General features: G+C 41.4%; 1 protein-coding gene across 1 annotated transcript; it reads left to right on the top strand.

Annotated features, from left to right (window-relative positions):
- The first annotated feature begins 1,340 nt into the window (after nt 1-1,340).
- On the top strand, nt 1,341-9,847 carry LOC128705064 (pigment-dispersing hormone 1 peptides-like). The gene is made up of 4 exons (XM_070080304.1): nt 1,341-1,432; nt 5,316-5,409; nt 9,257-9,429; nt 9,749-9,847. The coding sequence occupies exons 2-3, from the start codon at nt 5,317-5,319 to the stop codon at nt 9,401-9,403; spliced, it is 240 nt and encodes a 79-aa protein (XP_069936405.1). The 5' UTR covers nt 1,341-1,432; nt 5,316; the 3' UTR covers nt 9,404-9,429; nt 9,749-9,847.
- The last annotated feature ends 1,912 nt before the right edge of the window (nt 9,848-11,759 follow it).

Genomic DNA, 11,759 nt, shown 5'->3' with positions numbered 1-11,759 from the left:
TGTGTGAAGTGTGTGTGTGTGTGTGTAGTGTGTGTGTGTGTGTGTGTAGTGTGTGTGTGAAGTGTGTGTGTGTGTGTGTCTGTAGTGTGTGCGTGTGTAGTGTGTGTGTGTGTGTGTGTGTGTGTGTGTGTGTGTGTGTGTGTGTGTGTGTGTGTGTGTGTAGTGTGTGTCTGTAGTGTGTGCGTGTGTAGTGTGTGTGTGTGTGTGTAGTGTGTGTGTGTAGTGTGTGCGTGTGTAGTGTGTGTGTGTGTGTAGTGTGTGTGTGTAGTGTGTGTGTGTGTGTGTGTAGTGTGTGTGTGAAGTGTGTGTGTGTGTGTGTGTCTGTAGTGTGTGCGTGTGTGTAGTGTGCGTGTGTAGTGTGTGTGTGTGTGTAGTGTGTATCTGTAGTGTGTGCGTGTGTAGTGTGTGTGTGTGTGTCTGTAGTGTGTGTGTAGTGTGTGTGTGTGTGTAGTGTGTGTGTGTAGTGTGTGTGTGTAGTGTGTGTGTGTAGTGTGCGCGTGTGTAGTGTGCGCGTGTGTAGTGTGTGTGAAGTGCGTGTGTGTAGTGTGTGCGTGTAGTGTGTGCGTGTAGTGTGCGCGTGTGTAGTGTGCGCGTGTGTAGTGTGCGCGTGTGTAGTGTGCGCGTGTGTAGTGTGCGCGTGTGCATGACTAAATATCTCGAGAAGACAAAAACATGTATTGTCCATGAATTCAGACAGTAATATTAATGTTCTTATTGAATATTTTGAGCGAGAAAAAACGGAAATCCTAAAATTCTTTTATTTATTTTTTTTTTTTGGGGCGACCAAGAAAATTAATTTTGGATCAATAAAAATAAATAAATTCCCAGTAAAAGACTATTGACACCAACGTAATTATATCAACCAAACCTGCGTCATATACAACCAAGCCTGCGTCATATACAACCAAACTTGCGTCATATCCAATCAAACCTGCGTCATATCCAATCAAACCTGAGTCATATACAATTAAACCTGCGTCTTATCCAATCAAACCTGAGACATATACAACCAAACTTGCGTCATAATTTATACGAAACTGATCCTATGGAGCTAATAATTGGTCTAATTGGATTACCTGGTTTGTGTGTTTTTATTAGTCCATACATGTAAGGTAAAGATGGATTAGTGGAACTAAATTGTTTAATTAATTCATCTTTGCCTTTCAGTAGAAGTTTTATTGTTTTATTGAAATTGTTGTTAACGGTTTCTAAGGGATTCTTTCTAAGTTTAGAGGTGAGTGGTCAGCGAAGCAGCGTTATCTGCGTAGGTAGCATGCGCAATAAGGTGGCCAATGCTAATATATATAACAATTTGAGGGCTTCCTCCAGCAGTAAGACGGTGTCCTCCAGCAGTATATCTTCACCGCTCTCTAAGGTTTCAAGAGCCTTCCTGCAGCAGATTTCCACCGACCTCCCAATTACTCACTCACAGGTAAAGTCACTTGGAGAATTTGCCACTGAAGTGGCTAGTTTATTGTACACTACATATCCATCCTGTGGACGGTAGCGCAGGAGCATATGGATAAACAAAACGCCTGGGAACTAGGCAAATTTTAGGAAATCTGCTAAATATTAATAAGATATCTTCACATGTCACACAGGTTATTATACTGTCTATTTCAATGTTTCTCAATAAGTGGACAATTATGCACATAGTGTTGAAGATACTGACAAAAAAGCCTGGCCACATAATTTACATTTGATCATCATCTGTGTGTCTGCCACACTGCCAGAAGTCTGCCCACTACAACATCAGTCAGTCTTTTCACATTACAAGTTGATCCATAAACATGCTTATCTACATTCATGTTATTATAGTGGGTTACTCAGGCTTCATATTGCATTCCTCTAACATTTACCTTCATTATTTACTTCTCTCTGATATTATTCTAATGTTATATTCTCTGTTATAATTCAGTGTACATGACTAACTCACTTATAGAAAATAATCTACAAGCAATTTATTAAGACGAAATATCTCAGTACATCGTAAGAATAATTTTTATTAATGTTATAATTAAGTTGATTATCATAATTTATATGAATCATAACACTAAATATATCACATCTATTGTAAAATGATTGGAAGTGATCAAAAATTGTGAATCATTGTTTAGTGAGAAGCAGATATTCTGCTAAAGAGGACCTCAGATGGAGGTCAAATTATGGAAACTTATTTTTCTAAGCTTGTGTCCACTTGGGATTAACACGCACACGCACACACACACACACACACACACACACACACACACACACACACACACACACACACACACACACACACACACACAGTGAACAAGGAGGCTGAGGAGAGGTTTGTACCCAAGGGTAACAGGAATAATGAAAAAGCCAGGATGAGCCCATGGTTCACCCAAAGATGCAAGGAGGCAAAAACCAGTGTGCTAGGGAATGGAAGAAGTATAGAAGGCAAAGGACCCAGGAGAATAAGGAGAGCAGTCGTAGAGCCAGAAACGAATATGCACAGATAAGAAGGGAGGCCCAAAGACAATATGAAAACGACATAGCAGCGAAAGCCAAATCTGACCCGAAACTGTTGTACAGCCACATCAGGAAGAAAACAACCGTCAAGGACCAGGTAATCAGGCTAAGGAAGGAAGGAGGAGAGACAGCAAGAAATGGCCGTGAAGTATGTAAGGAACTCAACAAGAGATTCAAAGAAGTGTTCACAGAGGAGACAGAAGGGGCTCCAGAAAGACGGAGAGGTGGGGTACACCACCATGTGCTGGACACAGTACACACAACCGAGGAAGAAGTGAAGAGGCTTCTGAGTGAGCTAGATACCTCAAAGGCAATGGGGCCAGATAACATCTCCCCATGGGTATTGAGAGAGGGAGCAGAGGCGCTATGTGTACCCCTAACAACAATATTCAATACATCTATCGAAACAGGGAGATTGCCTGAGGCATGGAAGACAGCAAATGTAGTCCCAATCTTTAAAAGAGGAGACAGACATGAAGCATTAAACTACAGACCACTGTCACTGACATGTATAGCATGCAAAATCATGGAAAAGATTGTCAGGAGAAGAATGGTGGAACATCTAGAAAGGAATGATCTCATCACCAGCAGACAACATGGTTTCAGAGACGGGAAATCCTGTGTCACAAACCTACTGGAGTTCTATGACATGGTGACAGCAGTAAGACAAGAGAGAGAGGGGTGGGTGGATTGCATTTTCTTGGACTGCAAGAAGGCGTTTGACACAGTACCACACAAGAGATTAGAGCAAAAACTGGAGGACCAAGCAGGGATAACAGGGAAGGCACTGCAATGGATCAGGGAATACTTGTCAGGAAGACAGCAGCGAGTAATGGTACGTGGCGAGGTGTCAGAGTGGGCACCTGTGACCAGCGGGGTCCCACAGGGGTCAGTCCTAGGACCAGTGCTGTTTCTGGTATTTGTGAACTACATGACGGAAGGAATAAACTCCGAGGTGTCCCTGTTTGCAGATGACGTGAAGTTGATGAGAAGAGTTCAGTCGATCGAAGACCAGGCAGAAATACAAAGGGATCTGCATAGGCTGCAGACCTGGTCCAGCAACTGGCTCCTGGAGTTCAATCCCACCAAGTGCAAAGTCATGAGGATTGGGGAAGGGCAAAGAAGACCGCAGACGGAGTACAGTCTAGGGAGCCAGAGACTACAAACATCACTCAAGGAAAAAGATCTTGGGGTGAGTATAACACCAGGCACATCTCCTGAAGCGCACATCAACCAAATAACTGCTGCAGCATATGGGCGCCTGACAAACCTCAGAACAGCATTCCGACATCTTAATAAGGAATCGTTCAGGACCCTGTACACCATGTACGCTAGGCCCATATTGGAGTACGCGGCACCAGTTTGGAACCCACACCTAGCCAAGCATGTAAAGAAACAGAGTAGTCAGGAAGTGGAATAGTTTGGGAAGCGATGTAGTGGAGGCAGGATCCATACATAGCTTTAAGCAGAGGTACGATAAAGCTCATGGTTCAGGGAGAGTGACCTAGTAGCGACCAGTGAAGAGGCGGGACCAGGAGCTTGGACTCGACCCCTGCAACCTCAACTAGGTGAGTACAACTAGGTGAGTACACACACACACACACACACACACACACACACACACACAACTGCAACATATGGGTGTCTGGCAAACCTAAGAAGAGCGTTTCTGCACCTATGTAAGGAATCATTTAAAACTATGTACACCGTTTACATCAGTCCCATACTGGAGTACGCAGCACCAGTTTGGAACCCACACCTGATCAGGCACGTCAAGAATCTAGAGATAGTGCAAAGGTTTTCAGCAAGACTAATCCCGGAGGAGAGGTTAAGGGGAATCAACCTGACGACACTGGAGGACAAGAGAGATATAGGGGGGACAGACCTGGAGGGGGGTTTCGGGGGTCAGCGCCCCACCCGTTCAGTGATTAATTTGCATTCGTGTTATTACGATTTTGTGAGTTAGAATTAGACACATGCAACGTCTGGGTCTCTCTATTTTGTAGACAAGTCACCAACAAACACCCTTAACAATAAAATACAGCCACATAAACGGACTACTGTAGAAGACGAGGTAATCAGTCCCTCAGCCTCGCAAAATATTATACAGGGAAGACATCCGCTACTAGGTTGAGGGACTGACTGCATCATCTTCCGTAGTCTACCATTTATGTCTCTGTCTTGTACTGATGAAGTCACTAGATCGAGAAACGTTTGCAAAATAATGTTTCATAGACGTTGCATATGGTACTTAATCATCTGTCGAGGAAGTCTGTGACACTGATTAGGAAGTTTGTGACACTGACGAATCAGTCCATGATACTGACGAGGGAGTCTATGACTCTGATAAAGAATTTCATAACACTAAGAACAGAGTTCGCAGCTCTAACGATGGCGTTCATAACACTAAAGAAGGAGTCAGTGGCATTAATAACAATGACAATAACTTTATTCTCTGCAAGTACATGTACAAGGTATACAGTCCTAGCTGACATCAGTGACACACTACTATACAGAAAGCCCTCTGTTATGCAGAGCATTTCGGGCAAATTAAGTCAATGCGACCAAAACTAGTCGACTGACACCCAGGTACCCATTTTACTAATGGGTTAACATGGACAACAGGTGTGAGGAAACACGCCCAATATTTCCGCCTTTGCCGGGAATCGAACCCGAGTCCTTAGCATGTGAAGCGAGAGCTTGGCCAACCAGGCCAAGGGCCAGGGAGAGAAAATCCTTGGACACACACTGCTCTGGAAGTTATTTTCGTCTACCATTAATGTGTGTTATTGTTTTCATATCAGTCATATTTTCAGAATGCACAGTTCCGTCATGGTAGTCGTGTTGATGGTGCTGGTGATGGCCACAGTCTTCACGCAGGCACAGGATCTCAAGTATCCTGAGCGTCAGGTGAGTCTTACTGCAGTGCTGAGTGGCAAGAAAAGTCCTGGTGGTGTGTTGGTTGGTCTGAATGGTCCTGGTGGTGTGTTGGTTGGTATAATGGTCCTGGTGGTGTGTTGAGTAGTGAGAGATATCCTGCTGTTTTTTAGTGTTGAAAATGTTTCTGCTGGTGTTCTTAGTGTTTAAAAAGATCCTGCTGGTGTTTTAATGGTGAGAAAGATTCTCCTGATGTTCTTAGTCTTGAAAATGATGCTGCTTGAGTTTCCAGGAGTGTTTTTAGTTTTATTTGTGGTGGTGTTTTTAGTGGTGAGAAAGATCCTGCTGATGTTTTTAGTGTTGAGAGAGAGATCCTGCTGGGGTTTTTAGTTGTGAGAAAGATCAATCTGGTATTCTTAGTGTTGAGAAAGATCCTGCTGGTGTTATTAGTGGTGAGAAAGCTCCAACTAGTATCTTGGGTATTGAGAAAGGTCCTGCAGGCGTGATAAGTGGTGAAAAGGATTCTTCTGATGTGCTGAGTAGTGAGAGATGTTCTGCTGGTGTGATGGGTGATGAGGAAGGTTCTACTTAAATGTTGATTGGTGATGGTCTTGCTAGTGTCTAGAGTGGTAAGAGAGTTGCTGTTTGTGTTTTGAGTAGTGAGAGAATTTTTCTTTCTATTTAGAGTGGTGAGAGATCGTTGTTTAGAGTAGTGAGAGAGGTAGTGTTTGTTGTTTAGAATGGTGAGAGAGATTGTGATGGCGTGTATGATGATCAATATGCTACTGATCTGTAAGAGTTGTAGTAACATGTTAAGCAGTAAGCAAGTGTTAGTGATCATTATTATAATATCACATATCACTACTGCATCTCTAAGTCATTTATGTTTTATTTATTCTACCTGTTAATATAATTACAACACATTTAATAATAAGTATTTTTAAAATCTTCACTAAAGTGTTTTCCTAATTTTTTTGGCCAGAATAGTGGTGTGTAAAAATTATAAACGTCATTGACTTATCAAAAACCATCTATGTATATCTCCTCGTTGGACACTTGCCAATTATTTTCCTAATAATTTTTGTCAGAAATTATCCAACATTCACACAGTGTCATTCATGATTAATGTTCCTTTCATCGAAATTCTTGTATCATTAATTTAAAAAAAAATGTTAAATGTTGATCATTTACAGTTTATGGGTGGATGCTTATTAATTTTTCTATGAGTGAAGAACCGCCTCAGAATTGACCACAATATGATAATGATTTACAGTAAACTAAAACCCAACTTCAGATTCATTTGCTGTTTTTGGATTTATTGTAAAATGTCTTCTTATATATATATATATATTTTTTTTTATTTTTTTTTTATTATCACACCGGCCGATTCCCACCAAGGCAGGGTGGCCAGAAAAAGAAAAACTTTCACCATCATTCACTCCATCACTGTCTTGCCAGAAGGGTGCTTTACACTACAGTTTTTAAACTGCAACATTAACACCCCTCCTTCAGAGTGCAGGCACTGTACTTCCCATCTCCAGGACTCAAGTCCGGCCGGCCGGTTTCCCTGAATCCCTTCATAAATGTTACTTTGCTCACACTCCAACAGCACGTCAAGTATTAAAAACCATTTGTCTCCATTCACTCCTATCAAACACGCTCACGCATGCCTGCTGGAAGTCCAAGCCCCTCGCACACAAAACCTCCTTTACCCCCTCCCTCCAACCCTTCCTTGGCCGACCCCTACCCCGCCTTCCTTCCACTACAGACTGATACACTCTTGAAGTCATTCTGTTTCGCTCCATTCTCTCTACATGTCCGAACCACCTCAACAACCCTTCCTCAGCCCTCTGGACAACAGTTTTGGTAATCCCGCACCTCCTCCTAACTTCCAAACTACGAATTCTCTGCATTATATTCACACCACACATTGCCCTCAGACATGACATCTCCACTGCCTCCAGCCTTCTCCTCGCTGCAACATTCATCACCCACGCTTCACACCCATATAAGAGCGTTGGTAAAACTATACTCTCATACATTCCCCTCTTTGCCTCCAAGGACAAAGTTCTTTGTCTCCACAGACTCCTAAGTGCACCACTCACTCTTTTTCCCTCATCAATTCTATGATTCACCTCATCTTTCATAGACCCATCCGCTGACACGTCCACTCCCAAATATCTGAATACGTTCACCTCCTCCATACTCTCTCCCTCCAATCTGATATTCAATCTTTCATCACCTAATCTTTTTGTTATCCTCATAACCTTACTCTTTCCTGTATTCACCTTTAATTTTCTTCTTTTGCACACCTACCAAATTCATCCACCAATCTCTGCAACTTCTCTTCAGAATCTCCCAGAGCACAGTGTCATCAGCAAAGAGCAGCTGTGACAACTCCCACTTTGTGTGTGATTCTTTATCTTTTAACTCCACGCCTCTTGCCAAGACCCTCGCATTTACTTCTCTTACAACCCCATCTATAAATATATTAAACAACCACGGTGACATCACACATCCTTGTCTAAGGCCTACTTTTACTGGGAAAAATTTTCCCTCTTTCCTACATACTCTAACTTGAGCCTCACTATCCTCGTAAAAACTCTTCACTGCTTTCAGTAACCTACCTCCTACACCATACACTTGCAACATCTGCCACATTGCCCCCCTATCCACCCTGTCATACGCCTTTTCCAAATCCATAAATGCCACAAAGACCTCTTTAGCCTTATCTAAATACTGTTCACTTATATGTTTCACTGTAAACACCTGGTCCACACACCCCCTACCTTTCCTAAAGCCTCCTTGTTCATCTGCTATCCTATTCTCCGTCTTACTCTTAATTCTTTCAATTATAACTCTACCATACACTTTACCAGGTACACTCAACAGACTTATCCCCCTATAATTTTTGCACTCTCTTTTATCCCCTTTGCCTTTATACAAAGGAACTATGCATGCTCTCTGCCAATCCCTAGGTACCTTACCCTCTTCCATACATTTATTAAATAATTGCACCAACCACTCCAAAACTATATCCCCACCTGCTTTTAACATTTCTATCTTTATCCCATCAATCCCGGCTGCCTTACCCCCTTTCATTTTACCTACTGCCTCACGAACTTCCCCCACACTCACAACTGGCTCTTCCTCACTCCTACAAGATGTTATTCCTCCTTGCCCTATACACGAAATCACAGCTTCCCTATCTTCATCAACATTTAACAATTCCTCAAAATATTCCTTCCATCTTCCCAATACCTCTAACTCTCCATTTAATAACTCTCCTCTCCTATTTTTAACTGACAAATCCATTTGTTCTCTAGGCTTTCTTAACTTGTTAATCTCATTCCAAAACTTTTTCTTATTTTCAACAAAATTTGTTGATAACATCTCACCCACTCTCTCATTTGCTCTCTTTTTACATTGCTTCACCACTCTCTTAACTTCTCTCTTTTTCTCCATATACTCTTCCCTCCTTGCATCACTTCTACTTTGTAAAAATTTCTCATATGCTAACTTTTTCTCCCTTACTACTCTCTTTACATCATCATTCCACCAATCGCTCCTCTTCCCTCCTGCACCCACTTTCCTGTAACCACAAACTTCTGCTGAACACTCTAACACTACATTTTTAAACCTACCCCATACCTCTTCGACCCCATTGCCTATGCTCTCATTAGCCCATCTATCCTCCAATAGCTGTTTATATCTTACCCTAACTGCCTCCTCTTTTAGTTTATATATATATATTATATATATATATATATATATATATATATATATATATATATATATATATATATATATATATATATATATATATATATATGGCGTCACTTGGACTCCATCACTGCCCACCTTGGTTCACCAATGACAGGTTGTGACTGAACTAGCAGCCCAGATCATGCGCGTGGCTCAAGGTCCCTGGAGCACCAGCCTTGACCTGCCCACCAAACGAAATTCCGGCCTCATCAACTCCCTTCTCGGAATCCCTAAGGTCATGAATGATGCCGGAAGAAGATAATCATTTCCTAAACTTTCTGTTAAAATGTAAGTAATAATTATGTGTTGATCATACGTTCTGTACCAAGTTTCTCTTACAAGATGCGGCAACTGAGTGAGATATTTATTACATTATAAATTATATCGGCATTTCATTCACAGAAAGAGCAAATTATTTAATATCCTAGTCAAAATATGACCTCTTTTGGACATGTGAGAATACTACACCCTCAATGTGTTTAACATACTCCTCTCCTCAGTAATTTGGACACTTCCAAGAGCTTGATCTCCAAGCTAAAAGTCTCTAAATAAGGTACTACTTATGTGTCCTACTTATGCATAATCTTCTTTGATCTGTTCCTCCCAGGACGAGACAACTTGACGGTGCCGGTGAGTGGAATCTAACCAGCTTGCAGTAGGTCACGTCATCAATTAATATTCATGGAATAAATGTTGCAGCACTAAACACCTGTCTCACTTTCCTCTATAATTTCTGTTTGTTGTACATCAGTTATTCTGGGGAATATTTTCCTGATATTTTCTCAATGTATTTCTGTTACATTTAGTTAGGTTTATCAGTTATATCTGAAAATGTTTGTTTAGTAATTCAGGATAAACTTGTATGCTCCATAAAAATACAATACCACGATAACTTCAACAAACACTTACCAACGTGGAAAGAAAGTGTTATTTAAGGAGAAAATCTTTAAACAAGGACAAGTTTTATTTTCGCTCGGTGATGAGCTTTTTTTTTTAACTTACCTGTCAACTTATTTAACCTATATAATGGAAGACAACATTCTCACATGAATATTTGAACAATCCCGCTGCTTAACTAATTCGCTTCATACACTGAACAACAACAACAACAGTTGTTGTTTTTTAGTGTATGAGTTTTGTCAAACTACAGCTTTAATGTTTCATTTCTAAATATAACCTCATCCAACTTCAATACATTGCTACAAATGTAGTATACTCAGTCCTAATTATTATTTCCTCCAGTTTTCCATAACGGAGTAGATGAAATTTGTCTCCTTTGAACATCATATTGTTTTCCATTGCCCATTGGAAAACTTGGTTTATATCTTCTTGGAGATTTGCCGTGTCCTCAATGGATGACACTCTCATGAGGATCCTAAATCATCTGCAAACGATGATAGGGTGCTATGGTTTACATCTTTGTCTATGTCTGATGTGAGGATGAGGAACAGAATAGGGGCGAGTACTTCGCGTTGCGGAATAGAGCTCTTCACTATGGCGGCTTTCAATTTAACTCTGTTTACCACTTCTCTTTGTGTTCGATTGCTTAGAAAGTTGAAGATCCATCTGCCTACTTTGCCAGTTATCCCTTTAGCATGCATTTTGTGCGCTATTACACCATGGTCGCACTTATCAAAAGCTTTTGCAAAATCTGTGTATGCTACATCTGCATTCTGTTTGATTTCCAGTGCATGCAAGACCATATCATAGTGGTCCAGTAGTTGCGAGAGGCAGGAGAGACCTGCTCTGAACCCATGTTGCCCTGGACTGTGCAATTGTAGAGATTCCAAGTAGTTTGCATTCCTGCTTCTTAGAACTCTTTCAAAGATTTTTATGATGTGGGACGTTAAAGGTATTGCTCTGTAGTACCTAGCTTACGATGCCCCGTGGCCTCGTGGCAAAAGCTCTCGTTTCACACGGTGAGGGTCCGGGTTCGATTCCCTGCGAAAGGGTGGAAACATTGGACGTGTTTCCTTACACCTGTTGCCTATGTTCACTCATCAGTAAAATGGGTACCTGGGTGTTAATTGACTGGTGTGGGTCGCATCCTGGGACAAAACTGACCTAATTTTCCCGAAATGGTCTGTACAACAAGCGACTTTCTACGTAATAGTATGTCATTGATGTCAGCTAAGTCTGTATACCTTGTACATGTACCCGTAGTAAAGAAAGATATTATTATATTATTGCTTTGCTGCCATCTTTATGGAGTGGGGCTATATCCGTTGTTTTCATTACTGTGGAATCACACCTGTGTCATGCTCCTCCATAGCATATTTAGGGCCAGTGAAAGGGGTTTGTTGCAGTTATTAATGAACACAGGATTCCTCGAGTCTGGGCCTGGGGCTGAGTGCATGGGCATGTTATCAGTGGCTCTCTCGAAGTCTAGTGGAGTTAGGGTTTATGTCAGAAATTTAGCATACATTGACACGGTTTTAGACTCATTCATGAGAAAAGTTATTTGGATTGTCTATCTTTAGACTGATTAATGGCTCGCTGAACACTGAGTCATATTGATATTTGAGTATCTCACTCATTTCTTTGTTGTCATCTGTGTAGGATTCATCTTCTCTGAGCAGGGGCCCTATATTAGATGTGGTTTTTGCCGTGTATTCGGC

This window comes from Cherax quadricarinatus, unplaced genomic scaffold (assembly GCF_038502225.1).
Source record: "Cherax quadricarinatus isolate ZL_2023a unplaced genomic scaffold, ASM3850222v1 Contig298, whole genome shotgun sequence".
NCBI lineage: Eukaryota > Metazoa > Arthropoda > Malacostraca > Decapoda > Parastacidae > Cherax > Cherax quadricarinatus.
The sequence above is the reverse complement of the archived record's forward strand: the minus strand, read 5'-3'. Positions and strand labels throughout refer to the sequence as shown.